The sequence below is a fragment of the Ovis canadensis genome, chromosome 1 (assembly GCF_042477335.2).
Source record: "Ovis canadensis isolate MfBH-ARS-UI-01 breed Bighorn chromosome 1, ARS-UI_OviCan_v2, whole genome shotgun sequence".
NCBI lineage: Eukaryota > Metazoa > Chordata > Mammalia > Artiodactyla > Bovidae > Ovis > Ovis canadensis.
This window is the reverse complement of record NC_091245.1, coordinates 1,547,747-1,575,605: the sequence shown is the minus strand read 5'-3', so window position 1 is coordinate 1,575,605 and position 27,859 is coordinate 1,547,747. Positions and strand designations below refer to the sequence as shown.

The window sequence follows — 27,859 nt, the reverse complement described above, 5'->3', positions numbered from 1 at the left end:
GAAGAGCTGACTCATTAGTAAAGACCCTGATGCTGGGAAAGATTGAAGTGGGAGGACAAGGGGACAACAGAGGGTGAGATGGTTGGATGGCATCACCGACTCAATGGACATGAGTTTGAGCAAACTCTGGGAGATGGTGAAGGACAGGGAAGCCTGGTGTGCTGCAGTCCACGGGGTCGCAAAGAGTCAGACATGACTGAGCAGCTGATCAACAAGAAAAGGAGGTGAGCGAGGTGGGGAGTAGCTTCTCCTACCCTCAGAGGGAGCACCTTGATGTCACAGCCGGTGACTCCCTGATCGGGACTCAACAGCCTCAGGACCTGTTGTCTAAGCTGCCTTGTCAGCAGCACTGGGACCTGCACCCCAACCCTGGCCACCCCAGCCTTGACCGGCTCAGCAGGCAGGTCCCCTGCTGTGCACTCCGGAAGGTCTTGCTCACGGCCCAGGTGTCACCAGAAGCCCGGTCCCTGTGGCTGATCCGGCTCCAGGCCCCAGGCCCTGGGTTTGAGGGGTTCTAGGTGATGGCTCAGTACCCGGGGGAGGCTGGCGGGAGGGAGCAGGTGGCTGACCATCACAGCCCTTTCTTTGGAGCCGAAAGGGGGTCACGTCACCCATGCTGCCTCCAGGAGCAAGGCTGAGAGGAGACCTAGCTGCCCGGGTTTCAGCTCCTGCTGGACGTGGGGATGTGGCCGCCGGAACCTCAGCACAGATAATGCCAGCGCCGTGGAAACGACAATCACAGTGCCCCCCGAGCGCACACAGGCCCTGGCACCCACCAGCGCCCCAGCCTGGCCCACCCTGTCACCCCACCCCCCCAGCCCCCTCTCCTTCGCCGACCGCAACCCCTGTCCCCCTGGTGCTGACACTGTCCGGGCGCTGGGGTATCTGCCTGCACTGGGACTCCCGGGCCCCCTAGGGACAGGGCACAGACACGCTCAAGGAACCTCGAGTGGGCAGGGGATAGCTGTTGCCAGGGTCAGTGAGTGGGGAGTGGGCCTCAAGGAGAGCCCGCCAGGGAGACCAGCGGGCAGAGCTGCTCTGGCTCCGGACCTGCTGACACCTGCCCCTCCCACTGGCACAGAGTCCATGGTGTGACTGTGACCCCACCCTGTTCTGACCCCGGGGTCCTCTGGTGTCCCCATCACAGACGGTCCTGGGCTCCCGAGGGGACTGCCCTCCCCAGGGTCCAGCCCAGGCCTGCTCTCCACTGACGCCTCTGAGCCCTCACCAGAGCGACCTCCCTGGGCCAGGGGGACATGGCAGCACCCACCCGCCAGCACCCGTGTGGCCTTGTGTCTCCTCCTCCTGAGGCTCTGAGGAGGGGCCGGGACCTGGGCTTGTTGGGGACTCAGCACCTCGGCCCCTGCTGCGGGCACACGGGGGACAAAGACGGGCGCCATGGGGCGAGAACATCAGGGCAGAGGCTGAGCTAGGATGAGCCGCTTTCTCAGAGTCTGAAGGCCCCACGCGCCAGGAGCAGCCTCCGCTCCTTCTAGGAGCATGTGCTCAACACTGAGGAGTTCTGTGAGTCTGTGGTTAAACCCCGGGGGGCTTGGAACCGACATGGGGACAGTATTTACACCACGGAAATGGGCAAACAGCGGGTGTGTGTGAGACTCTGTGTGTGTGTGTGTGTGTGTGTGTGTGTGTGTGTGCGCACGCGTGCACGCCGGACCAAGTGAGGTCTAGTTTAGCGACAGGCCACTGCTCACCACCTGCGAGATTTAGAAAGTGGCCTCACTGAGATGGAGACGGAAACATCCATGTCAGGGGCCCGGGGACTTTCTCTTAGCAGCGGGCTCATGTCAGGAGGCTCTCCAGGTAGCAGGAGGGGTCATCCTGCCCAGCAAGGGCCCCACGCCCCCAGCAAGGCCCTCGCGAGGCTCTGCCAGCCATGGCCCTTGTCCCTGGCCCATCTAGTTCCATGTCTGTGTCCCCACAGGAACGTCACCCCCAGGGCAGTGAGGGCTTCGGTCCTGCTCCCCAGGCCTGATGTTGGGGCTGCTGACCAGGGCCCTGCATCTGACACCATGTGTCTGAGCCACTCCTCCAATTTACAGGCCCACAGCCATGTCACCACCTCCTGGCCACACTCATGCTCCCTTCTGTGGGCTCCCAGGCCCAGCCTCACTCTATTTGGAGCCCAGAACATTCTAGAATAGTGATGGCAAGTGGGGCCAACTTCTCTGAGGACTTGGGTGTTGAGAATGCACGCGAGCTGCTGGTCAACGAGGGCCTTTGTGCAACTAGCAGGGTCTGTGTGGGCAGGGGAGGCCGTCGGGGGGTCCCGATGGACCTTCCAGAACAGCAGTCCATTGCCTGAAACACACAGCAGGCCCAGCTAGCCAGGGTCCAGCCTTGCAGGCAGGAAGGCCAGGCTGGGTGAGGGCCTGTGGGGCCTTGCAGGGCTGGAGGGCCTGGCCTTGAAGGCATCCACCCCGCACAAGCACTGGCCTGGGTTGAATAGCGTCCTCCCCAAACTCATGTGCACCGGAAGCTCAGCATGCGACCTAAGGCCTTACAGAAATAGGGTCCCTGCTGAACCAGCTTCTTCAGCCTCAAGGGAGCCAGACTGGACAGACCGCCACCCACACGGGGCCAGGCTGGAGATATGAGAGGTCCAGGTCCTGGACAGACCCTCTGCCTGCATGGGGGCAGTAGCTGGACAAGACCTCAGCTTCCTGAGGAGGACGCCCAGAAGTGTGTCCCATATTAATAGGTCCCAGAGAGCTGGGCCCTGTTCCTGCTGCCCGCAGTGGGCACCCGCTCACCAACACCCCTTCACAGCTTCTGCGCCCCCACAGTGCAACCAAGGACCACCTCCCAGGTGAGCTCTCGGCACCCGAACCCCCACCTCAGCTCTGCTTCCGGGCAGCTGGTAGAGACAACGCCACTCATGAGAGTCGCTATGAGCCCCTGCTGCAGCTGGGTGCCATGCTCAGCAGGGCCCCTCGCAGGCTCCCACTGGGGCCTCTACAATGTGCCCCAGGGCTCCCGCAAAGCCCTCCAGCCCAGAACCCCCTTCCACAGAGTCCAGTGGCGCCCCAGGACACCCCCAGGACAGAACACCCCCAGCCATGCCCGAATCCTCAGCCCTCACAGCCCCAGGAGGCAGCCAGCACCCGCCCCAAGTGCGCCTCCCCTGGGGCAGACCCTCCCTCCAACACTGCGGATGACAGAAGTTGACCCCCACCCCCCTCCCCACGCTCCTCCTACAACCTGAGGACCACTGGGTGCAGGTTCCCCACGGAGCTGCGGGCGACAGCTCCAGGTGCAAGCTGCCCGCTGAGCCTGCCAACCACACAGCCGGGAGAGGACGAAGAATTCCTGCCTGACACCAGGCGTGGGGCTGGGCTCCTGATCAGCAGGAGGTGACCCAAACACTGGTTCTCCTTCTGGGGCCCCAAACGCGCCTGCTGGTCCCCAGTGTGAGAAGCAAAGATGCCTGCTCTAGGGGTTGGGGCGGGGGGCCTCCAGGTGTCAGCAACACCCTGCTTCTCAGTCTGGGTGGGGCTGAGTGCTTCCCAGAAGCACATACTCTGTCCCCATCCCCAGGAGCACACACCCCATCCCCTCTCCCCGAGAGCACACTCCCAGGGAGTGTGGAGAAACGGGGAGATGAGAAATCAAGAACCTTGTGTCCTGGACTGAAAAGTACCCTCTGCAAATTCACATCTCCCCCGAACCTCAAATGGGAGAAACAGGGTCTCTGATGTATGTAGCTGTTGAAATGAGGGCACACTGGATCGGGGCTGCTCCTAAGTCCGGCGGTCAGTGTCCGAACGAGGCCAGGAAAGACCCAGACACACAGGGGAGAAGCCCCGTGAGGACGGAGCAGGGGGAGGGGCGTGCAGGCGTGGCCGTCGCCGGAGGCCATGGGAGGCAGGCAGAGCCCTCCTCCGCACCCCCGCCACTGGGAGGTTGGCCCTGTCAGCACCTCGCGGCTTTGAACTCTGGCCCCAGTGACTCCGAGAGAACACTCGCGTCTGCGCTCTCAGCCACCCGACTGCCGGCCTCTGCCCCTGCAGCCCCAGGACCCTTGCGCCCGGCCCGGCGCGCAGCACTCACTAGTGGTGCCCTGACCCGCGGCCCCAGGGCCCGGCCAGCGCGCAGCACTCACTGGTGATGCTCCCCAGGATCCGTGCGCCCTCAGCCGCCCTCAGCCGCCCGCCTGGACCTCCGCCCCCAGGCCCCAGGGCCCGGCCCGCGCAGCACTCACTGGTAGTGCTCCCCACGACCCGTGTGCCCTCAGCCCCCGGCCTGGGCCCCGCCCCTCTGCCCCCGCGGCCCCAGGGCCCGGCCCGCGCGCAGCACTCACTGGTGGTGCTCCCCGACATCTGAATGATGCACTTGGACTCGCGGCTCATCTCCCGGGAGTTGAAGGGGCGGACGCGCACCGCCACCTTCACCGAGGCCCCGGCCATCTCTGCGGCCCCTGCGGGTCACTCCTGGCAGCGGTGGGAGCCCCGGCGAGCAGGGGAGACACCTGGGGGAAAAGGGAGATGTGAGTTAGAAACAGTGCCCAGAAAGGTGCAGCAGGTGTTTCTGGCAATGGAACCCTCTCTGGTCCAGCCCCGGTGACACCTACTCGGATGGCCAGTCCAGGAGAAGGAGGAACAGAGCGGGCGGCTGCGGGCGAGAACGGCCTTGAGTTTTAGGAAAGGCAGTCAACGGGATGAGAGGAGCCTGAGAGAGCGGCAGCCTAGCAAGTGCCCTTGCCTGGAAACTCCCACGGACGGGGGAGCCTGGCGGGCTGCGGTCCACAGGGTCGAGAAGAGTCGGGCACGACTGAGCGACTTCACTTTCGCTTTTCACGCTCATGCATTGGAGAAGGAAATGGCAACCCACTCCAGTGTTCTTGCCTGGACAATCCCAGGGACGGGGGAGCCTGGTGGGCTGCTATCTATGGGGTCACACAGAGTCAGACACGACTGAGGTGACTTAGCAGCAGCAGCAGCAGCAGCAAGAAGCAGGTAATTCACTCCAGGACCCGGAAGGATTCCAGGTGCCTCTGGAGGTCACTGATTGCGTGGGACTGCCCAAGGGGACTTAGTGAAATGCACATGGGGGAGCACCACGCGAAGAAAAGATGGGGTCGGCAAGCTGAGGACCGGGCGAAAACCACCAAAAGGCAGGGCTTCGCTGGTGGCGAGGGGTGCTGGGACCGCAGCCGCCAGTGCAGGAGACCACAGGCAATGTCCTTGCCCACAGCCTCAGAGGGAGCCAGCCTGCTGACTGACCCCTTGGTCCGGGACATCCAGCCTCCAGACTCAGAGACAATACACTTCTGTTGTCTAAACCCTCGATCTGTGCTACTTTGTGACAGCAGCTGTTAGCTCCAGCAGAGTAATGAAGACCCTGAGACCCCCACCCCTACCAGCGAACATCTAGGACGTGCCCCCACCCCAACCCCACCACCCCCACCAGGCAGGAGGCCAGAGGGTACCCTCAGGGAGACTGAGGCTCTGCAGCCTGGGGCTCTGAGGACCAGCTGAAGGTGTACGTGAAGAGCCCAGTGAGATGGCCCGCAGGGGGACCCCAGCCTCCACTCCTGCTGCGGGGCTAGTGTGCTGGTCGCCAGGGGAGACTGAGCAGGATCACACCCTCTATCGAGACACACAGAGACTAAAACGAAGAGGGGAGCACAGTAGGAAGAGATGAGGCAGGAAAGTGCCGATCCTGTCTGAGTCTCCGCGGACTGCAGCCCTCCAGGCAGGAATACTGTAGTGGGTTGCCATTTCCTCCTCCAGTGGATCATCGCGACGCAGGGATGGAACCCAGGTCTCCTGCATTGCAGGCAGATTCTTTACCTTCTGAGCCACAAATTTTAAACACTTTGTAATTCATATTCTCAGAAAGAAAAGTTATCCATGAGCAAGTGAAGGATACTATTCTTTAAAGGAACTTTTAATAAGTAAGAAAGAGGTCTTGGAAATTAAGAATATGAAAACAGACCTTTAAAAGTAAATAAAAAGCTTGGAAATACAATTAAGTAATTTTCCATGTGAAAAGAGAAATAAAATTTGAGGCTCAATGAAAAGAAACTGTTAAAGAAATAATTCAAGAAAACTTCCCAGCATTGCCAGTCATGAGTTTCCAAATTCAGAGGTCTACCTACCCCACCTGCTACAAAAGGTCATAAACCGCAGCAAATGGTGAACTTTCAAGAGTTCCGGGCTAAAGGGAAGATTCCACAGAGAAAGGCAGGCCACAGAGGAGGGAGACTCAGAATGGCACCATCACCTCATGGACAGTGGAGGAAGAAATACTTTCAGATTGCTGAGGAACGGCAGCAATATTCAGCCTAGAACTCTGACCTCAGGCAAACCACAGCCGGGGGAGGGTGAAAGGGAGACCCAGGAAGACTGGAAGAGGTGGGACCCTGTGCTCCACACGTGAGGAAGACGTGGGTGGGATCCCAGCCAGAGGATGGTGAAGGGATCCCAGGAGGGCCCTGGGGTTGCCTGGAGGGGGACACCCCCAGTCAGAGGGCAGTGGAGGGGACCCACCCAGGGGCAAGACAGCGCTGCAAGGCTGGAAGGGTCCCCACGCAGAGAAGCGTCCATCTGAGGGTTTGATTAGAGATCAGTGATGAACCCAGGCATCAGCTGTCAGTTATTTCTGATAACATCTTCCACAAGAAGGAAAATGGTCCAGACGGGAAGAATCTGCTTTCTCGTGCAGGGGATGAGGGTTTGATCCCTGGTCAGAGAACCAAGATCTCACAGGCCACATGGCAACTAAGCCCGAGCACAGCTAGAGACTTCGTGAGTCCTGCGAAAGATCTGCGTGATAAACGAGAAAAGCCCCAAGGAAGATCCGCATGATAAACGAGGTCCACATACAGCACCCAAGGCCCACCTCAGCAGACTGAAACAGCAAAACACAAGCAGAGTGCACTCGAGCAACAGGAGAGGCTGCTCACGGTCCTGCTGTCGTAAACAACACACTGTACTAATCAGCCCGTAGGAAGAGGGAGAGAGGTGTCGACGGTGCAGAGAAGCTGGCCGTCCCAGAGGGGAGCCAAACGGAGCAGACAGACCAGGGCACAGGGACTCCAGGGTCGGGGGCACGGGCGGGGCTGCTCCTCAGGGAGAGCCCCCCAGCCCCCACGGAGCTCGATGCCGCGTCCGCAGCGTGTCACTTTGGTAATATTTTAGGAACAAAGAGGAGAGAAAAGCCAGAAAGGAAACTGAGGTTTGGAGACCCACGGTGAGACCCGGCTGGGGGCCAACGCCTGAGGAAGGAGGGCGGGGGCACGGCCAGGGTCGGCCACCACCCGGGTGTGAATGCGAAGCTGGCCGTCACGTCCACTTGCGGGTCACACTCACACGGAGCAGGCAGTCCTCCCAGGGACGCGGGCCCTGGGCAGGCTCCTAGCTAGGTCTGTGCCAGCTCGACAGGGCTGACCCACCCTGGGCTGGAAGCCCACAGGCAGGAGGTGAGTAGACGGAGCAGCGCCCGAGACTCGGATGAGGTGGGAGGGCAGGCAGGAGGGGCTTGGTTTCCAGGCTGAAGAGGTGGGGACCCGGGCAGAAGCAAGGCCTGTATGTGGCAGGGGGGCCCACCTGATGTCCCACCCTTCCCCTTTGGGAGGGTGGCCCACGGGCATCCACTGTCCACCCGACACGGGGCAGCTCCCAGACTCCCAGGAGGGGCCCTGGGGCAGGGCAGGACCGCACACAGGGCACCTGCTTTCCCCCGCCCCTCCCCCTCCCAGGGGGCGCCTGGAGACCAGCAAGGACAAGTGAGCCCTGTCCAGTACAGCGGGCTGAGTCCCACTCCCCTCCACGCCACGGTCAGGGTGGGGTATGTCCAAGGGGAGCGGCCCGGAGCCCTGAAAGGCCAGGAGACGGGGGGTATGGTGAGGTGTCACCCCCGGTTCCAAGGCAGCGCCACACAGGGCCGAGTGTCCCTGAGGACAGCAGCCTAGTCACTAGCACGGGGCCAGCTCGTGACTCTGGGCATGAAGAGCCTCAGCCCCACCTGGCAGAAAGGCAAAATCCATGGGAACCAAGTGTGCCCCAAGGCACCTCTGCAGAGCTGTTTCACCTCCTCCCGAGCTCCTCCAGCCCCGACAGTGCCCCTGCCCCGGAAGCCCCCGAGGGAGGCCAGTGCCCAGAGCTGCCCCCAGGCAGCCTCAGCAGCACAGAAGGAAGAGGGTCGGGCAGACACGGGCCATCAGGGACCACAGGGGGCCGGTCCTAGGGGACTCAGCCCAGCCGGGAACCTCCCTGGGACTCCTCCCCAGAGCCCGCGTGCAGCCACCAGCCCGCATGAGAGCCAGCACGAGTCCTCACCTGCGACGGGGGCAGTGACCGGCTGGGCTCTCTGCAAGTGAAAACGACCCCCGCATGGCCGGCCTTTAAGTCACCAACAGGGCAAGGGCGTTCACAGCAGGCTGTCCGTGCGCAACCTCCCTGGGGCTCCCGCCGGCAGCCACGACTTGATGTGGTCTCCAAGCCAGTAGGAAAGGGGGCGATTTACTCAGCAAACCGAAACGGTGGAGTCGACTGCCCTAACCAACAGGACAGACGTCTGCACAATGCCGCCTGTCCTAACTCTCCTGGATCCCGGGGTCGAGCCCCGAGGCCACGCCCAGGGTGGAATCACGCACGCCACAGCGATTCGGCGCAGGCCTGGGGTCAGGGCACGGCCTGGGGTCAGGGCACATCCCGGTCCTGCCTTTATCTCAGCTGTGTGACTCAGCCCCTGGGCCTCGGTTTACCCATCTGCACCATGACCAGGTTGAGGAGGTTGACCCCAAAGTGATTCTGCTCTGGGATCCCGGACCTCCAGGGAGAGTGACTTCCTCAGGGCTGCAGGGAGAGGCCATGGCCAAGTCACTTGGAATAAGCCAAATGGGGAACAGCTTCCCTGGTGGGGGAAAAAAATGTGTGATTTTTCATGCATTATTAAAACAAAATGTGGGTAAATCACTTAGCACAAGGCCTGGCGTATGGCAGGGATGAAACAGAAAGCTGATAAAAATTTCTAGTAAGTAGGAGCTTTTCCTTCCCCAGGGCTGCGGGGCAGCAGCCGATGCCATTGCTGCTCCCCCACAGGGATTTGGGGCTGAGGAGGGGCTCCCGGCAAAGGGGAGGGGCAGGCTAAGGAAGGCGAGCTACCGGTCACGGCAACGGCCGGGAGCTCCAGGAAACAGGCAGCCCGGAGTTCTGGGGGCTCCTCCTCGTCGCTGCTGTTCAGCTGTTCAGTTGCCAGGGCTCCCCTACTACTGTCTGAAATGAACCTGATGCCCGTTAAGTCCTGAGCCTCCTGTCACCAGAGGCATCCAAGTGGAGCAGAGGCCTGGGGTCTCTTTCAAACCCTCCCACACTGAGGGTCCGTGACACCTCCACTTCTGAAAAGATCTGCTTCAGCCTCCCCTGTAATCATCACCTTCTGGACAGTCTGACCAAGAGACCCCCTTCCAGGATGGGGGGGCGCCTCTGTGCACAGACCCAGGACCAAGAGCAGGAGGGGCTGCAGAGACCCAGGTGAGACCCAGAGAGAGACTCTCTTCTCTCTACAGAGAGGGGAGGGCATGGGCAGGGCTGGGGTCAATCCTGCAAACTCCCAGGGCCAGCTCCTCGGTGCCCCAGGACTCCCCAGAACAGGCTGGACAGGAGCAGGACTGTCCTCTCAGATGACATAGCTCATCCAAGGCTACAGGGAGACGAGAGAGTACCAGGCTGGCCAACAACCAAGGCCAAAAGCTCGGGACATGAGTGAAAGCCCAGAGGGTGGGGGCCAAATTCGGGGGCTGGACTCACGCCAGCTCCACCCCACAGCCCCTTCCAGCCACCTGCATGCCTCCATCCACACACCACGGATGTTTCTTCAACACTCTCACCTTCTTACGTCCATGGATGGCCATCCAACGTGGACTGGAGGGTGTGCCTCTCTGAGAATGCACGTTGCCCTATGCAGGAAAATCTCTGCACTTTTGAAACTGAGAAAAGTCTTAGGACATTCTGGGTGGAGTGGGAAGAGTACAACAGGTGGTGAATTCCTAGTGAGAATGCAAACTAGGATGAGGACTCTAATACACCTTCAGCAAGAGGCCCTATACCTTAAACATCAAGGCTGGGCCCTTTGAATATGTGATCCCAAGCCCTAAAACAGGTGATAATTAGCAACAAAGAAAATATTTATGAAACATGTTCAATTTGATAATGCAAAACTTTCAGTTCTCCCCAGATTTAGCTATATTCATTCAGTGCAATTCCAATAAGCAAAATATTCCAACAGGATTTTCAGTGAAATCTGGCAAGAGTTTGGAAGAGAGTTTTGAAAAAGAAGAAAGAGGGGAGCACGCCCTACCAGCTATGGTATTTACTCTAAAGCTGCAGTCATTCCCAAAGTCTAGTGGTGACGTGAGAAGAGAGGAAAGTGGAAACATGAAGCTGGGCCACACACACACAGGCAAACCCAAAATCCACCAGTGATAAAGCAGCGTCGCAGGATGGGATAAGGTCGGTATTGGACAACTGGCTAAAGAAAGAAGAGCTAGACCTTCGTCTGGGAAAGCATTTACAAGAACACACAGGAGACTCTGCTCATGGCCCTGGGGGGAGACCCGTGCAGCAAACAGGAAAAACAAAGGAGGGCCTGTGCATCCAGGTGGGGGACGCGGGAGGAAGACGCTGGTTCCCTCCTCCCCCCAGGTGGGGGAGCAAGAGGAAGACGCTGGTTTCCTCCTCCTCCCCCGCCCCGCTGCCTGCCCACCCCAGCGTTCACAATGGGAGGAGCCACACACTGTTTTTAAATCTGCTTGAAGGAATCTAAGAGCTACAGAAGCCACACAGACTGGCAGGCGGAGATTCCAGGGATGGGGCTGCTGTGGGGCAGGGGACGACTTCCCCAGCACATTCTCCCCCAGCGCTTTGCATTCCAGTCACAGGCACGAGCCTGGGAGTCCGGAGTCTTCTCACGCAGAGAGCCGTTGCTGAGGGATGGAGAACCTGCAGAGCTTTTAGGTTGAGAAAAACAACACTTAAGAGGCCAAGATCCCAGGAGAAAGAAGCAGAGACTTAAATGGAACAAATGGTTAGTTCTCCCCTTAAGACACTTGCCAAACTCCAAAGGCAGGAAGGGCGGAAGTTTCGAACTCAAGCAGAAAGCCTCTGGATCAATGAGACTTCTCCCATGGTCTCAGGTGCCAAGGAGACAGAGGTCAGAGTTCAGGTGCCCTGGGAGAAGGGGCCTCAGCAACCACATCAGGACCTGATCTGAAAATCCTGACAGGCACAGACTGTACAAGGAGGGCAGAACCACAGGTAGGGTTGTTGCTGTTCTTCAGTTGCTAACTCTTGTCCGACTCCTTGAGACCCACGGACTGCAACACGCCACGCTCCCCTGTCCTCCACCGTTTTCTGAAGCTTGCTCAAATTCATGCCATTGAGCCAGTGATGCCACACAACCATCTCATCCTCGTCCTCTTCTCCTCCCGCCTTCAATCTTTCCCGGCATCAGGGTCTTTTCCAATGAGTCAGCTCTTCGCATCAGGTGGCCAAAGGATTGGAGCTTCAGCTTCAGCAACAGTCCTTCCAATGAAGATTCAGGGTTGATTTTCTTTAGGATTGACTGGTTGGATCCCTTTGCAGTCCAGGGGACTTCCAAGAGTCTTGTCCAGCACCACAGTTAGGAAGCATCAATTCTTCAGTGCTCAGCCTTCTTTACGGTCCAACTCTCACCTCCCTACATGAGTACTGGAGAAACCATAGCTTTGACTTGACAGACCTTTGTCGGCAAAGTAACGTCTCTGCTTTTCAATACGCTGTCTAGGTTGGTTATAGCTTTTCTTTCAAGGAGCAAGTGTCTTTTAATTTCGTGGCTGCAGCCACCATCCTCAGTGGTATTTTGGAGCCCAAGAAAATAAAATCTGTCACTGTTTCCACTTTTTCTCCATCTAATTGCTATTAAGTGATGGGACCAGATGCCACGATCTTAGTTTCCTGACTGTTGAGTTTTAAGCCAACTTTTTCACTCTCCTCTTCCACCCTCATCAAGAGGCTCTTTAGTTCCTCTTCACTTTCTGCCATGAGTGGTGTCATCTGCATATCTGAGGTTGTTGATGTTTCTCCTGGCAATCTTGATTCCAGCTTGTGATTCATTCAGCCTGGTATTTCCTGTGTACTCTGCATAGAAATTAAACAAGCAAGGTGACAATATACAGCCTTGACGTACTCCTTTCCCAACTGAGAACCAGTCCATTGTTCCATGACCGGTTCTGATTGTTGCTTCTTGACCTGCATACAGGTTTCTCAGGAGGCAGGTAAGGTGGTCTGGTATTCCCATCTCTTTAAGAATTTTCCAGATTTGTTGTGTTCCACACAGTCAAAGACTTTAGTGTAGTCAATAAAGCAGAAATAGATGTTTTCCTAAAATTCCCTTGCTTTTTCTATGAACCATAGGATATTGGTAATTTGATCTCTGGTTCCTCTGCCTTTTCTAAATCCAGCTTGTACATCTGGAATTTCTCAGTTCAAGAACTGCTGAAGCCTAGCTTGAAGGATTTTGAGCATTACCTTGCTAGCATATGAAATGAGCACAATTGTACAGTAGTTTGAATATTCTTTGGCATTGCCTTTCTTTGAGATTGGAATGAAAACTGACCTCTTCCAGTCCCATGGTCATTGCTGAGTTTTCCATATTTGCTGGCATATTGAGTGCAGCACTTTCACAGCATTATCTTTTAGGGTTTGAAATACCTCAGCTGGAATTTCATCACCTCCACTAGCTTTGTTTGTAATAATGCTTCCTGAGGCCCACTTGACTTACACTCCAGGATGTCTGACTCTAGGTGAGTGATCACACCATCGTGATTATCTGGGTCATGAAGATCTTTTTTGTACAGTTCTTCTGTGTATTGTTGCCACCTCTTCTTATCGTCTGCTTCTGTTAGGTCCATCCCATTTCTGTCCTTTATTGAGCCCACCTTTGCATGAAATGTTCCCTTGGTATCTCCAATTTTCTTGAAAAGGTCTACTATAGTTTTTCCCATTCTATTGTTTTCCTCTCTCTCTCTCTTTTTTATTTTTTATTTTTTGCATTGTTCACTTAAGAAGGCTTTCTTATCTCTCCTTGGTTATTCTCTGGAACTCTGCATTCAGTTGGGTATATCTTTCCCTTTTCTCCTTGGCATTTGCTTCTCTTCTTTTCTCAACTATTTGTAAGGCCTCCTCAGACAACATTTTGCCTTCTTACATTTCTTTTTCTTTGGGATAGTTTTGGTCACTGCCTCCTGTAAAATGTGGCTAACCTCCGTCCATAGTTCTTCCTAGTTTACCTCTAAACAGCGTATTAAAAAGCAGAGACATCCCTTTGCTGACAAAGTTCTATGTAGCCAAAGCTATGGTTTTTTCCAGTAGTCACGTACAGATGTGAGAGCTGAACCAACCATAAAGAAGGCTGAGCACTGAAGAATTGACGCTTTTGAACTGTGGTGCTGGAGGAGACCCTTGAGAGTCCCTTGGACTGCAAGGAGATCAAACCAATCAATCCTAAGAGAAATCAACCTTGAATATTCATTAGAAGGACTGATACTGAAGCTAAAGCTCCAATGTTTCAGCACCTGATGAGAGGAACTGACTCACTGGAAGACTCTGATGCTGGGAAAGATTGAAGGCAAAAGGCGAAGGGGGTAGTAGAGGATAAGATGGTTAGATCGTATCAGTGACTCAATGGACATGAATCTGGGCAAACTCAGGAGATGGTGGAGGACAGGGGAGCCTTCTGTGCTGCAGTCCATGGGGTCACAAAGAGTCAGACACGACTTAGTGACTGAACAACAACAGTTATTTCACTGGCATTTCAGGAGGGAGAGAAGATAAACTAGAAATGACGAACCAAACACTAAATTCTATATAATTCTATTTATATAACTTCTAAAACAGGCCAAAAATGAGCAGAATAAGCGCGTTATTTAGAAATACAGAGCTAAATAGCAACAGTAACAACAAAACAGCTAGAGGGAGTTGAAAGTGGTTGGGCACAGAGAGCAAAAACGGCTGATCTTCAAAATGAATCTTGTAGATATATTTGATTATTCTAAATGACATTCATATTTAACCTAAAAATTATTTTTAAAATAATTATCAAGTGGTTCAGGGAAAGTGGGAGAGAGAGAAAGCTAGCTCACCTTGATTGGCAAGTGCCATGTGCGTGAAAACAAAAATCGGTTTTGCTCATTAAGATTATGGGGGGAAAGGTGAAGGAAAGACTCCCATATCTGGCAGCACGATGGATGAGATAGCCTCCCATCAGAAATCACCATGAAATTTGGGATATACAACAAGCATCAGAATAAAAGAAGGGAATTCTGGAAAAAGGGAGAAAGGAAAGGAGCTGAAACGAAAGTGGGGAGCCCATTCCACCAGCCCACCCAGAAGGAAAATGCAGCAGAAAGGCAGAGAAGTGGGCTTCACCTGCTGAGTGGGGGATGGGAGGCGTGACCTCAAAGACAAGCAGTCAGAAGTGGCACCAAGCGTCACAAAAATCTGGATCCTCTGGAAGCGGGGGAAAGCCACCGGCCATCAAAGGGACGTGGGAATTGGTCTGAATGGCCCTCAGCTCCTGTGGTGAGAAAGCCAGTGCTTCTGAGAATTTGAGGCCACAGGCCTGACCTCACACAGGTTTGGGTCTAAAATTCACAAAGCATATGTGATCAGGGAAGCCCAAGGTTGAGACATTAGCTCAGAGTAGTCTCAGGTGTTTGCACCCAAAGTATCTCACAAAAGCAGACACAGACCCTCCATGAGAAGAGCTTCCTCCCTAGGCTCCCCAATATTCCCAGAGATGAAGATCAGCTAAATGGGTGCTCACGGTGACACACCACCCAACACCTGAGATGAAATTCACCACGAGAGTCAGGCGGAAAATGTAAAGAAAACATTAGATCCTCAAGGACCTCAGAGGTTGCAGGTGTCAGATTCAGATTACAAAATAAGTGCACTTAAAATGCTTACAGAAATAAGGAGGAATGGAAAAGAATACAGTAAAATATGGGGGGTAAACCATGCAGAACTTTACAAAATGTAATCAGCAAATGAAATGGAACTGAACAGGGAATTAAGGAACTGGAAAATGTCTGGAAAAAAATTACCCAGAATGGTCCCAAAGAGACGAAATGATGAAACCCGAAAACCAAGGTTAGGGGCCATGCCACATGGAACAATTCACTAATCTATCATGGCAGGAGGTTTAATGCACCTCTCAGTAACTGCCAGACCAAGCAGACACACGATTAACAAGGATGGAGATCATGAACTGATGGACACAGGCGTTCTCTCTTGCCCTCAAAAATCAGAGAAACACATTCTTTTCTACAACACAGGGAACATTTACAGTATTTTTACCATGCGGACTCTGTATCAAATGGATCATGTAATTTGAATACAATGAAATAAAAAAATCAATAAAAGATCATTAAAAATCCATATGTTAAGAAATTTTTAAGAATAAACTTCTTTTTTAAAACGTTTCTGGCCCTGACACAAGACATGCCAGATCTTAGTTTATCGGCCAGGAACCAAACCGGTGCCTTCCGCGGTGGGAGTGCCAAGCCTCAACCAGTGAACCGCCAGGAAGCCCCAGCATCCGATTAACCAACACACAAAAGAAACACCACTGCAGAGCTACCAGTAAGCTCAGGCGTGAATGGTCACGAAGACGCTACCAGCAAAACTGACAGCAGTTCCACACCCAGCCATGAAGGAGTTAGCAGGACCACCCTCAACCTCCCACGGTGAACAACAGCTAGCAAACTGGGCAGAGCAGATGCAAATGGCTGCTTTCAGCGCGGCAGAAAGGCAGGAGACACATGGGCATGAGCCCTACCATCGCCAGCTCTGCCCAGAGGCGATTTACAGACCGCAGGCACTGGCAGGGGGCACTTGAACAGCTCGGCAACACTGATGAGTCGAGCAGACGAAGGTCAGAGTTTGGGTAGGTGGCAGCAGCTGGAATGTGCGGCTCAGCGTCTGGAAAGGAGAGCATTACCTGGTAACAGAGCTCCAGAAACCTGCTGGGGATTCACTTGTCACCACTGTTGCTGTTTAGCCACTCAGTCTTGTCTGATGGCTTGCGACCCCACGGACTGCAGGCTGCCAGGCTGCTCTGTCCATGGGATTTCCCAGGAGAGGGGTGCCATTTCCTTCTCCAGGGGATCTTTCCAACTCAGGGATTGAACCTGCATCTCCTGCATTGGCAGGCAGATTTATTACCGCTGAGCCACGACGGAAACGTGTAGACTACCAGTCCATGCCCAAGCGGTCCAAGCAAAGAAGACTGAATAGTTCCCAAAGCTCAAAATCAGCAGACATCTGTGCTTCCACCAGTCAGAATACAATTCTTTTGATCCCTCCATCCCAGATTCCCAGCCACTCAGTAGAGACCCCAGATGAATCACGTTTATTGTGGGCTTAACTATCCCTGGAGTGACATCTACCCAAAAGTAATTGTAGAAAAGCTGAAAATCAGGCCTTGAAGGATCAAATAAGTCTTCAAACAATTGAACTGCCTAACAGAACAAAGCCAACATAGCCGAAAGCATAACTCAGATGCTCCACAATGTAGAAATGGCTCGAATTCAATTTTAAAAATGACTGCACACATGCCAAGTTGCAGAAGAAGATGATCTATAACTAGGAGAAAAGTTCAGTAGGAATTTTTCTATAACCATTAAAGAAACAGATTCAAAAGTTTAAAATTCTAACCACCAAAAGAAAATCAGAAGACTCAGATACTTTTATAAGGGAGTTCTACCATACATACAAAAAAACCCAGATTTTTCCAATCTTATACAAACTATGAAAAAGAACAAGAAAAAGAGAGAGAAACAGAAGGAGAAAGATTATATCCTTAACTCATTCACTGAGGCTAAAATGACCTTGGTATCAAATTAGATACAGAAAATTTAAGAAATTAAGATTTAGACCAGAAAGTTCAAAATCTAGCAAGAAAATAACAGAAAATAAAAAGGATAATGTGATAGGTTTATTTCAGGAATACCAGTATGGTGATATAATGGCTTAACATTAGGATAGCTATTAATAAAATTTACCACATGTCAGATTAAAGGGGAAAATAGGTCAAGTGAAGTTCTCCACAGATAACTGAAGAAGCACTCAATAATTTTCAAAACCCATTTATGATAAAACTCTTGGCAATGCGAGGATAAAAGAAAACTTTAATCTTATAATGCGTGTGTGCTAAGTTGCTTCGGTTGTGTCTCACTATGCGGCCTCATGGACTGTGGCCCACCAGGCTCCTCTGTCCAAGGGATTCTCCAGGCGAGAACACTGGAGTGGGTTGACATGCCCTCCTCCAGGGGATCTTCCCGACCCAGGGATTGAACCTGGGCCTTCTTATTGGCAGGTGGGTTCTTCCCCACTGAGCCACTGGGGAAGCTGATCTCATGACACGTACCTACTAAAAATCTACCCAGATACCATCCTTAACGCTGAAATACTGGGGACGTTTTCTGTAAATTCAGGAACAAGTTCAGGATACCTACTATCACCACTTTTGTTTACCATTGTAGCAGAGGTTCTTGCCAGAGTGATAGGCAGGAAGACAGAATAACAGAGGCCAAAGATGGGCTGGAATAGAATAAAACTGTCATTGTAGGCAGACCATCTGCTTATCTACACAGAAATCAAGAGGACCCATAGACAAATTATTTGAATGAGTGGGAAGGGTCAGCAAAATTGCTAGGAACCAATCATGTTGGTATGCACTAGAGACAAAGAGTTTTAAAAGTATTTTTTAAGATACCATTTAAAGAAAACCCAAAAGTACAAAGTACGTTTATGGGAATAAATGTAACAAAGGATACATCATATAGTATAGAAAATCTAAATAAATGAAGAACTATAATCTGTTCATAAAAAAGAAATTTCAATATCTTAAAAATGTGTATTTTCACCCAAATGAATCAAAACATTCAGATGTAACTTCAGACAAAATCAGGTGGGTTTTTGTGTGTGTGTAAAACTGGACAGATTGCTTCTAAGAATTTCTAAATAGTAAGATACTACCAATAACAAGCTTGAATAAGCACAGAAGGTAGAGAGCATGTCTGATAACAAGACTTAATATAAAACTGAAGCAATTAACACAAGGTGGTTGGGACAAGTAAGTCACCACAACTGTAACAGAAGGGACACCAGAAACAGGCCTGCACACACAGCCTTCTAACATCAGATAAAGGAGGCTCTGCAGACTGATGAGAAGAGAAAGGGGCGCAGAGAAAACTGGTGTCATGGACTGAATGCCTGTGTCCCCCAAAACTCCTATGTCAAAACCCTACCCTCCAGTGTGACAGCGTTCGGAGGCGGGGCACTTGGGAGCCTCGTGACCTTAGAAAGCTCCAAGGGGACTTGCTTCCTGTCTCTGCTCCCAGCCCTGTGAAGACACAGAGTCAGCCATCTGCAGCCCAGAAGAGGGCTCTCCCCAGAACCTGGCCATGCTGTACCCTGACCGCGCTGGTGCCCTGATCCTGGACTCCCAGCCTCTGAACTGTGAGAAAGTAGATTCTGCAGTTTGTAAGCCCCCGTCTGTGCCGCTGTTCTCTTACAGAAGCCTGGACAGACTAAGACAACTGGCCAGTCATATGGAAAAATACACAGTGAGATTCCCTTTTATACCCAAACAGATTCCACGTGGACTGAAGGTCTAAATGTGAATAATACAGTTTCAGAAGAAAACAAAACGTGTTCTCTCCATGCTCACCTTTAAGAAGGATTTCTAAGCCCATGGAAGATGCCAAAAGGAAAAGTCCAGGCATCAAAATACTATTAAAAGGAGAAGAGACGTCCACCCACGCAGCCATATAATCAACAAGGACTCACGAGCAGAACATGCAGAGAACAAAGCCAAAGAGACACAAATGGAAAAAAATGGGCAAAAAGATATGAACAGGCAAGATATTTATTTTGCCTTACAGGACAAGATACTCAACCACAACAGTGAGTAAAAAAGTGTTGTTTAAAACCACACCCATCAGGTCAACATTAAAATGTCTGCAACCCCAGATGTTGTGAGGATAGAACAACAGGAACTTAGGGATCATGGGGGAAAAGTTTGTTGGTTCAACCACTTTCAGAACAACAGGGCAATTTCTAGTAAGGCTGCAGACCCTGTGGCCAGCAGCTGCACAAGTGGAGATGTTGTGCATGAGCCCAGGAGGCAAGACGGAGGGAACGGAGACACCTAATTGTCCCCAGACCAGAGACCGCTCAGCCACACAGAGCGCTGTCCAGACGTGAAAGTGGATGAAGCCTCCCGGGGAATCCGAAAACTCGATTCAGAGAGGAGCAGACAAATGTGCACGGTGAGGTCAGCCCACAGAGCCTCACGCCCTGGCGCACTGCTGAGAGCAGGGGAAACAACGGCGCTCCGAGAACGCTGACACTGAATTCAGGGTGGTGGGGACGCCCCAGGCCAGAGATCCAACCGACTGATGCTGAGGCCTCGGCGTGAAGCCCAGCATGTCAGCACTGGGGACAGAGCCCTGCCTGCCTCTGTGGGCCCATCTGCAGGGCGGCTAGGACAGGCCCTCCTCCTCGTCCCCCCCCCCCCGTGAGGATTAGGGGCGTGGGCCTCTGTGGCACAGCGGCTCTGAGGGGTGCGTGGGCCCAGCGGGGGGCAGGAGTGGGCAGTGAGGCTGAAGAGGGGCCCTGGGTATAAGTCCGCCTGCAGAACCTCCACAGCAGTGGGGAGACTCTCACCCCCTCCCTGCCCCACCCACAGAGGCCCATGGCCACCAACACTAAGGGTGAACACAGCAGGTTCTCATCTGCAGAAATGGGAGAAAACACCCAGGAAGCACGGGGCCCTCCATGTGGGTGCAGCCCTCCAGATTCTGGCACTGGGGGCACAGCTTGGCTCACAGCTGCCATCCCTTCACCTAAAGCGAACCTGCTGGCGGCATCCCCATGTCCCCCGCAAGACGGTGGGAGCACATCCACTCCCCAGCAGGGCCCCTAAGATGAATGGGCCAAGGCCTACCACGTGCATGAGGGGAGTAACAGCTCCAGCATAAAATAAACCAGCAGAAAACAGGCCCTGTGAGAAAGAGAGAGCAACTCAACAAGCAATAAACCTCTCTAAACTTACTCAGAATGTTTCGAGAAGACACTGCATTTTCGAAACAAGAATAGGGTGCTACGAACTGGGAGCTCACAGAGACAAGGAAGATGGTGCTCTTAGTGATAAACTGTAGATGCTGAAACACAAAACTCCCCCAGAGAACTCCAAAATGAAGTCCGAAAATTGTCCGGAAAATAGGACATAAAGCATAAAGGAGACAGAATGAGAGAAAACACCAGAACGTCAAAGACCAATGCATGAATTCAAGGAAGAAAACAGAAAAAATGAAAGGGGAGAAGTGTGAACAGACGGAAGAACAAAGCCTGTCTTCCACTGAAAGGCCCCACTGAACACCAATAAACACAAAAACCCACACCGAACCTGTCCACGTGGCTGGTCAGGAATCCACAGATGAAGAGAGGATGCTAAGAGATCCAGGGAGGGAAGTCGAGTTGCTGACAAAGACTTCTCTTGAGCACCTGGATGCAGGTGACGGTGACAAAGCCTTCAGCATGAGTTACTGACGAGGAGGGTCCCAGACGGAGCAGCGACCCAGTGAGAGGACAGAGCGAAGATGCTCTCAAGCAGCCAAGGACTCACCACCCTTTTCAGGAAGTCACCCAAGGATGTGCTCCAGCAAAAGCAACACAGGAAGCCAAGAAAGCAGCCGCGCTGGGGCCCTTCAAACAGAACTCCAGCCCAGGGGATGCAGAGAGCAGCAGGAAGGAGGCGGTTTCCGGGGCGAGGATGCCAGGAAAGAGGGCTCTCAGCAGAAGAGAGGGCGTGACTGAGAAGCTGGGGGAGGGGAGGACAAAGGCGATGCACTCTGAAACCAGGGGGAGCTGCGCTCTGCGCTCACCGCCCGGAGCTGCCGCCCTCCCGGGTGTGGGTGTGGAGGCTCCTGGGGGGAGGAGGACCAGGGACGGACAAGCCGGGGAAGGGCTGCAGTCTGTGTGCGAGTGTGTGTGAGAGAGGGGGTGTGTGTCTGTGCACGCAAGTGTGTGTGTGTGAGGGGTGTGTGTCAGAGTGTGTGTGAGAGGGTGTGTGAGTGAGTGGGGGTGTGTCAGAGTGTGTGTGAGAGGGTGTGTGTGTGTAAGAGTGTGTGCACGAGTGTGTGTATCGGAAGTGTCAGTGTGTATGAGAGAGGGGGTCTGTGTGTGTGAATGTGTACGTGTGGGGGGGTGTTTCTGTGAGAAAGAATGTGTATGTGGGGGAGAGTGTGTGTGTGTGTGAGGAGGTGTGTATGAGTGTGTATGTGTGAGGGGGTGTTTGTGTGAGAGAGAATTTGGGTGTGTGGAAGAGATTATGTGTGTGTGTGTATGTGAGACAGCGTGTGTGTGTCTGAGCGTGTGTGTGAGGGAGTGTGTATGAGTGTGTATACGTGAGGGGGTGTTTCTGTGAGAAAGAATGTGTGTGTGGGGGAGAGTGTGTGTGTATATGAGCAGGTATTTGTGAGAGTGTGTGAAGTGCGTGAGTGTGTGAGGGGGCGTGTATGAGTGTGTATACGTGAGGGGGTGTTTGTGAGAGAGAGAATGTGGGTGTGTGGAAGAGTGTGTGTGTGTGTGTGAGTGCGAGAGTGTGTGTGTGTTTATGTCTGAGTGTGTGTGTGAGGGCGTGTTCGTGTGAGAGAATGTGAGTGTGTGAGTGTGTGGCCGTGTGAAAGCGACTGTGTGTCTCGGGGGGCCCTCCAGTCTGCCCAAGCGCGACGGGGAGCAGAGCGGTGAGTGGGAAAAGGCGGCCGCGCGCCGCCCGGCGCTCCGCAGCCCCCCAGGCGCCCTGACAGGGGAGGAGCCGCGCGGCTGCCGCCCCGCCCACCGGCGCCCTGTGGAGGCGGGGCGTGAGGCGGCCGGGGCGGGGCGTGGAGTGGGCGGGGCCGGGAGGGGCGGGGCTCGGCCCAGAGCTGAGCCGGGATTAGGAGAGGAAATCCCTGGGATAGAGAGGAGCGGACGGTGTGTCCCGCTCCGTCCAGTGGCACCTACGAGGCTGCCAGGGGGCCGGGCAGGGGTGGGGAGCCAGCTCGGGTGGTGTGGGTAGGGGAGCCAAAGCTCGCAGAGGGGCTGGGGGAAACGCAGAGGGCTCAGGAGGCTCGGGCTCCGCTGACTGCTGACCTTGAGTGTGCCCTCCCCGCTCCAACGTCTCCAACACAGCGGGCCCCCTCACCGAGGCCCGGAGGCGCTAGGCTGGGGGCTCTGGGGGAGCCTTGGGGTCACCGATGGGCCAGAAGCCAGGGTTCTGGCGGTGCTCCGGAGTTCAAAGGCAAACGTGCTCGGGTAGCTGGGGCAGGAAGCACGGGCCTGCCAGTCACCCCATCTGCCATCTAGCCCTCCCCCCACCCTGGGCTGCCTCTGCGAGTGGCGCCAGGTGGGAAGGGTCCCCTCAGCGAAGGGGACAGCCCAGCGGCTTGCCCGTGTCCCTGGGCACCCCAGCGCGGAGAGCCTGCGGGAGGGCATGGCCCTCAGAGTTCTCAGAGGGGCGCCTGGCTGTGGGTCCAGGAGGCACACTGGGTAGGCGCGGGGAGCCCTTGCCTGTGGGCCTAAAAATACTGAGTGGAGAGGACTCTGGGGAGCACCCGGGACTGGGCACGGGGGTGACCCCAGCCAGCCGCTCTCCATCCCAGCGGAGGCGGCCCAGGCCCCTCCAGGCTCGGAAGGGTCTCAGGCCTGAAGCACTAAAGGCCAGGGTGGGGTTCCCGGCCGCCAGGCAGCAGGACCCGCGCCCTGCTCACCCACCTTGGCTGGCCTCTTTGAGCTGAAGGGGCCTGCTCCTGAGGCTGGGCACCCCCATCTCCACCTCCCACTCAGGTCTGTCCCCCCATTCCTGGTCCCTCCCCCACCCCCATCCCACCTCCGCAGGGCCCACTTCCCTGCTCTGCTTCCAAAGGATGCAGTCAGTCCTGGGTCAGCAGCGGTGAGACCCAGGGACTAATAGGGGCCAAGGTCGGTGGGCGGGGCCCCTCTGCCCGGCGTGTCCGGTGTAACTCCCAGCTTGGCTGCACAGCAGCCTCCACCTGGCTGTGTGTGGCCGGCCCCGCGGGAGGTCGCAGGAGGGCGGTCTGTGGGAGGACACGCAGGAGGGGCAGCGCCCGTGGCGGGCAGCCGCAAGCCCTCCTCAGGAGCCTGACTCCACACCGGACGCCCCGTCTCCCTGTGGACCACACCCCGCGAACAGCCCTCCGCCACCCTCAGCTCCAGGCCCAGCACGGGATGAGCTCCGAGTCCCCGCCCTGGCTGGGACCCGGCTCCTTCAGCAGCCTTCACTGCCCGGGAAGCAGACTGTCCCCGTTCACTCCAGCTCCCAGTCGGTGGCCTCTTCGCAACGGTCAGCCCCAGAAAGTTCCTGAGCCTTGACCGCAGTCGAGCGCAGGCCTGAGACCTGACCCGGCCCGCAGCATCCTCCACCCTACACTGCAGACGCTGCAGGCGCCGCCCCCGCCTCGCTCCCGACCCCCGCGCCCCGCGGCCGCAGCCGGGGCGGGTGGCCAACCACACCTGCAAAATGGCCGCCGCAGGTACGGCCCCCGCCCCCACTCCAGACCCCAGCGGCTCGCTCAGGGGGATGGGCTCGCGTCCCGGTAAAGGCCCCCCCTTACAGCCCGAGAGCGGCGGGTGGGGCGGGGGTGAGGCGGAGGCGGCGGTGCTGCAGAAGCGCGCGGGGCGACTCCCCGGGGTTAGGACGCAGACGGCCCTGCGCGCACGGGCCTCCCCGCACCACCGCCTCCCCGCAGCCGCCGGGGCCAGCCAGCCCTTTGCCCTAACGGTCTTCTAGCCCAGCAACGCTGGCATCCCCGGGAGGGGCGGCCGCCTGTGGTGGGGTCCGCGGATCTCGGCGGGAGAGCCCCCATCCCCGGGAACGTGGGCGCGCATCGCGCCCGCGCCCGGCGGGCCCCATGACTCGGCATTCCCTCCTTCCCTCCCCCTCCCCGCCCTGCGGCCCGCGGTCCCCCCGCCCACCCAGCGCCGGGCAGACTGCTGACCCTCCCTCCCCTCCGGGATGCTGTCCGGGGCCCTCTCCGAGCGCGAGAGATGCCTGCTGGGTTTGCGGGAGAGCTAGGGAGGGAGGCGGCTTAAAGGACGAGCCAAAGGGGCTGCGCGGCGGCGCCCCTGTCACCCGAGCCCCCGCGCCCCGGGAGCGTCTCCAGCCGAGACGTCGCGGACCCGCAGCCCCCTCCCCTCCTGCCGCCGGGCCACACCTGTTACTGGGGCGCTGGCTGCATGGATGCAAGCTGTGTCCGCAGGGGGGCCCTCCCAAACCGTGAGGCTTTCTGGAAGGGAGAAGGGGTCTCTTGAGAGGAGAACGCGACGTGGGCTGAGCGCTGGGCAGTCCCGGCGGCGCGCACCAAGCCGGCGGCCACCTCCTCCGCAGCCCTCCGCCCGCCTGCTCGCCGGTTTTGCTCTCCGCTCCAACATCCGCCCTCCCCCACCGCGGGCACTAGGGCCTCTGCCTGCGCCCCGCCGCCCGGGACACCCTCCCCTCCGGCCGGGCCGCGCCAGCCGCGCCCCCTCCCGGGTGCCCCTTCCGCCTTTCTCCCTTTTGCTCCATCCCTCCCCTCCCCCTCTGGTGCAGTCCCAGCCCGGGCCGCATCCCGGGTGTCGGCTCCAGCCCGGGCGAGTGGAAGATCGGGGAAGCTGCGAGGGTTTATCGAGATGCTGCCTGCGCCCTCCCCGCAGCGACCCCGCCCGCGCCAGACCAGCGTCCCCCTGCAGCCGGGGCCGCAACCAAACGGCCTCTCCAGAGGGCCGTGCCTCTCTGCGCAAGAAGGGCGGACACCCCTGAATTTGCCCCATTGTTCTCCGCAGGGACGGGGGAGGGTCGGGGGAAGGGAAGGGGCCGCGCCGAGGGCTCCGGGCGCAAGCTCCCCGCTCGGGGAGCGTTGGACGCAGGTGCGGGATGCGGCCCTACCTCTGCGGCGTCACTGGCGGCGGCCGCGCGGCATTAGCACCGGCAGGGGCGCGGGTCCCAAGCGAGCGCAGAGCGGCTGCTGCTCCCGGGCTGCGCCGGGCGCTCTGACGGCGGCACCGCGTGACGGCTGCGGGCCCCCGGCCCGGCCCGCCCCGCGCCCCTCCCGCCGCGCTGGTTGGCTGCGCGCGGCGCCCGAGCCCCAGCCGCCAGCTGGTTTGTCGCGCGGGGAGAGGGACGGGCGTCGCGGCCGCCGCGGGGCCGGAGGGGGCTGGGGCCGGAGGGGGCTGGGGCCTGGGTGTGACATCACCGCTGACGGGCGGCGCCCTGGTGGGGAGGTGGGGGCCCGGCAGCGCGGCCGGGACGCTCCGCCCCCTCCTCTAGCGCAACCCCAGCTCACCGGGCAACCCCGAGGCCCCGCGACCATCCACCTGCATTTGCCAGCGTGCCCCGCGCGCCTGGCCCTCCCCAGCTCGGCGCCGTTTCGCGTGAAACCACTAAATCCATACCTGCCCCACCCGCGATGCTGGCAGCACGCACGCGTCGACGATAAGAGACAAACTCGGGGGGGGGGGCTCCTCGCTCGGGGAGGGGAGTGAGGGTGTAGGGGGTGTGGGGACACGGACTCCGAGGTGTAACAGGTGGGTTTTCGATCGCGCCTGGCGTTTGGCCAGAGCATCGCAGGCAGCTCTCAGCGCGGGGATGATGCAACCGGCTGGCCAGCGGGCCTGCAGCCTCTCCTCCCGGCATGCCTCGGGGGGAGACCCCCACCATCCTCTGGCCCCCAAGCCCCCGTCCCCCACACCCTGTTTCTCCAGCTCAGCTCGTTGAGACCAAGTCACTGGCGGCCCTCGGTCCACACCCGCAAACCCCAGCCTTCGTCAGCCCCCCAGCCGGAAAGCAGGTCACCAGGGACGGACTGGCATCTCTGCCTGCCACCGGCCTCCATCCGCAGCCCCACCGCTGGGCAGTTTTGACAAAGCCTCGGGCCAGCTCACCCACCGGAACTGCGGTGACGTCATGCCGCCCCTTCCCACGCAGCCCCTGGCGCCTGCACCCTTCATCCCCAGGGCCAAGCCTCTGCGGCGTCCAGCAGGTGCCAGGCGCTACCCCAAGGGTTTGCTCGGTTAGCCATTTAATCCTCACCCGTAAGGGAGGTGCGCGTAAGGAGATGCTTCGCCTCCACGTGCAGCGTCCGTGGGGGCCTGAGCCTTGAAAGTGGCAAGGGCGCAGGCACACACAACCATCCTACCCTCCAAAGCCTCAGAGAGCCTCTGTTTCCTGGAACTACCTGCCTAAAAGAGGAATTACTGTTCTTCCAAATTTTTGGTGGAAACAGCAGAACTCTGTGGGCCCCGAGGAGGTGAATCTTTTATCCCTCCCTCTGTTTCATACTTATCCCCCTGGTCAAGTGCTCTATTTCTTGAGCTAAATCTGGCATGTTTCTAGGAATTAATTAATTAATCCATTTCACTGCGATTTTAGAATATTCTTATATCTACTGCTTTGAACCTTTAAACCATAGCTTTGTAACCCTTCTAAATTTCTGACCTTTTTAAAGCTGCAGAGTTCCTCCTCCATCACTGCCTTAGCTGGGCCTCTCGAAATCTGGATGAGCAGTGTCTTCATTTTCTTCAGATCTGAATATTTCTTTTTAAAATATTTATTTATTTGGCTGCACCAGGTAAATTTGACAGGTTTAGAATGAAGGTCAAGGAGCAGCGTGAGGAACTCCACCCATGGCAAAGGAGTCTTCCTTCTGGCTGGAGGTTGCTGCTCTTCTTCCTTCCTGCAGACAGGTTTTGAAATGATCAGACCCGTGTAACAGAAATGTCCACAGCATAACAAACTTCCTTGCTTTCACCTCATTGCATTGTGGAAAGGAGGCCACTCTCAGAGACTGGGCACCACACAGAGCTTGCGATCTAAATAATGGTAAAGTGATCCCACACCTTGAATGAATTTTCTGGAACGCAAGGATGGTTCAGTATTAAGGACTCCGCCAGTATAATCTACCATTCTAGTAAGTCAAGGATAAAAAGAAATAGGATTATTTTAGATGTTGAAAGGCTTTTGACCGAAGGGCCACCCACTTTTTGGTTAAAAAGCAAGTAATTACACCCTTTGGGGAAAAGATGCCTTCTTCTTTCCCTCGAGGAAAAGCAGCCCTTCAGGGTCTTGGAGGATAAGAGTCTAGCCAGAATTAGTGTCTGGCTTCATTCTTCATCAGCTGTGTGACTCTGGGCAAGTCCACCAGCACCTGTGTCTGTCACCTCTCCTGCAGGTGGGATAAGAACAATGCCAACCTCAAAAGGCAGTGGTGAGGATTCGTGTGTGCAGTGCTGGGTCCGGGGCTGGGCACACAGCAAGCCCAATACAAACAGCAGCTGTAATGGTGAAGCAGCAAAAGAATTCCCATTTGAAGAGAGACATGCACTCTTGTCTCTGGTTTATTTAGAAGTATCAGCCAATGCAATTATAAAGGGGGGGGGGGAAGGGTTAAAACATTGAAGCAAAAAAGAAACAAAATTATCAATATTTGCAGATGATGTAATTCTCTACTAAGACCATTTCAGAGATGAGTGAAAAGCTATGGGAAGCAGTATGTTAATGGGAAGGTAAGAAAAATTATCACCAAGAAGACAGCAGTTTCCATAAACACAGACCATAACCGGTTAGAGCTTATAATGGAAGAATCCAACCACAACAGTACTAAGGAAGGCAAAATGCCTGGAAATAACAGGAAATGTGCAGGCTTCTTGTTTATAAAGAAAGTATATAGGAAAACTTTGAAAATCCATGAAAAGAGATCAATTAATGGAAAAGCATTATCTACTCTTGGAAAGGAAGAATTATATTGTTTAAGGTC

At 55.8% G+C, this 27,859-nt stretch overlaps 1 protein-coding gene across 5 annotated transcripts in view; it reads right to left on the bottom strand.

Annotated features, from left to right (window-relative positions):
* The window catches only part of KIF1A (kinesin family member 1A), a 91,560-nt gene extending 66,246 nt beyond the window's left edge, over window positions 1-25,314 (bottom strand). For 4 of the 5 annotated variants that reach the window (XM_069600355.1, XM_069600526.1, XM_069600609.1 and 1 more), the window contains exons 1-2: window positions 24,994-25,314; window positions 4,319-4,486 (exon numbers count right to left, since the gene is read on the bottom strand). In XM_069600355.1, coding sequence (XP_069456456.1) covers window positions 4,319-4,424 — 106 coding nt within the window. In that variant the 5' untranslated portion in view covers window positions 4,425-4,486; window positions 24,994-25,314. Of the gene's footprint in view, window positions 1-4,318; window positions 4,487-20,475; window positions 20,823-24,993 lie in introns of those variants that run through there. The other variant, XM_069600427.1, reaches the window with a different exon arrangement.
* Between the last annotated feature and the right edge of the window lie 2,545 nt (window positions 25,315-27,859).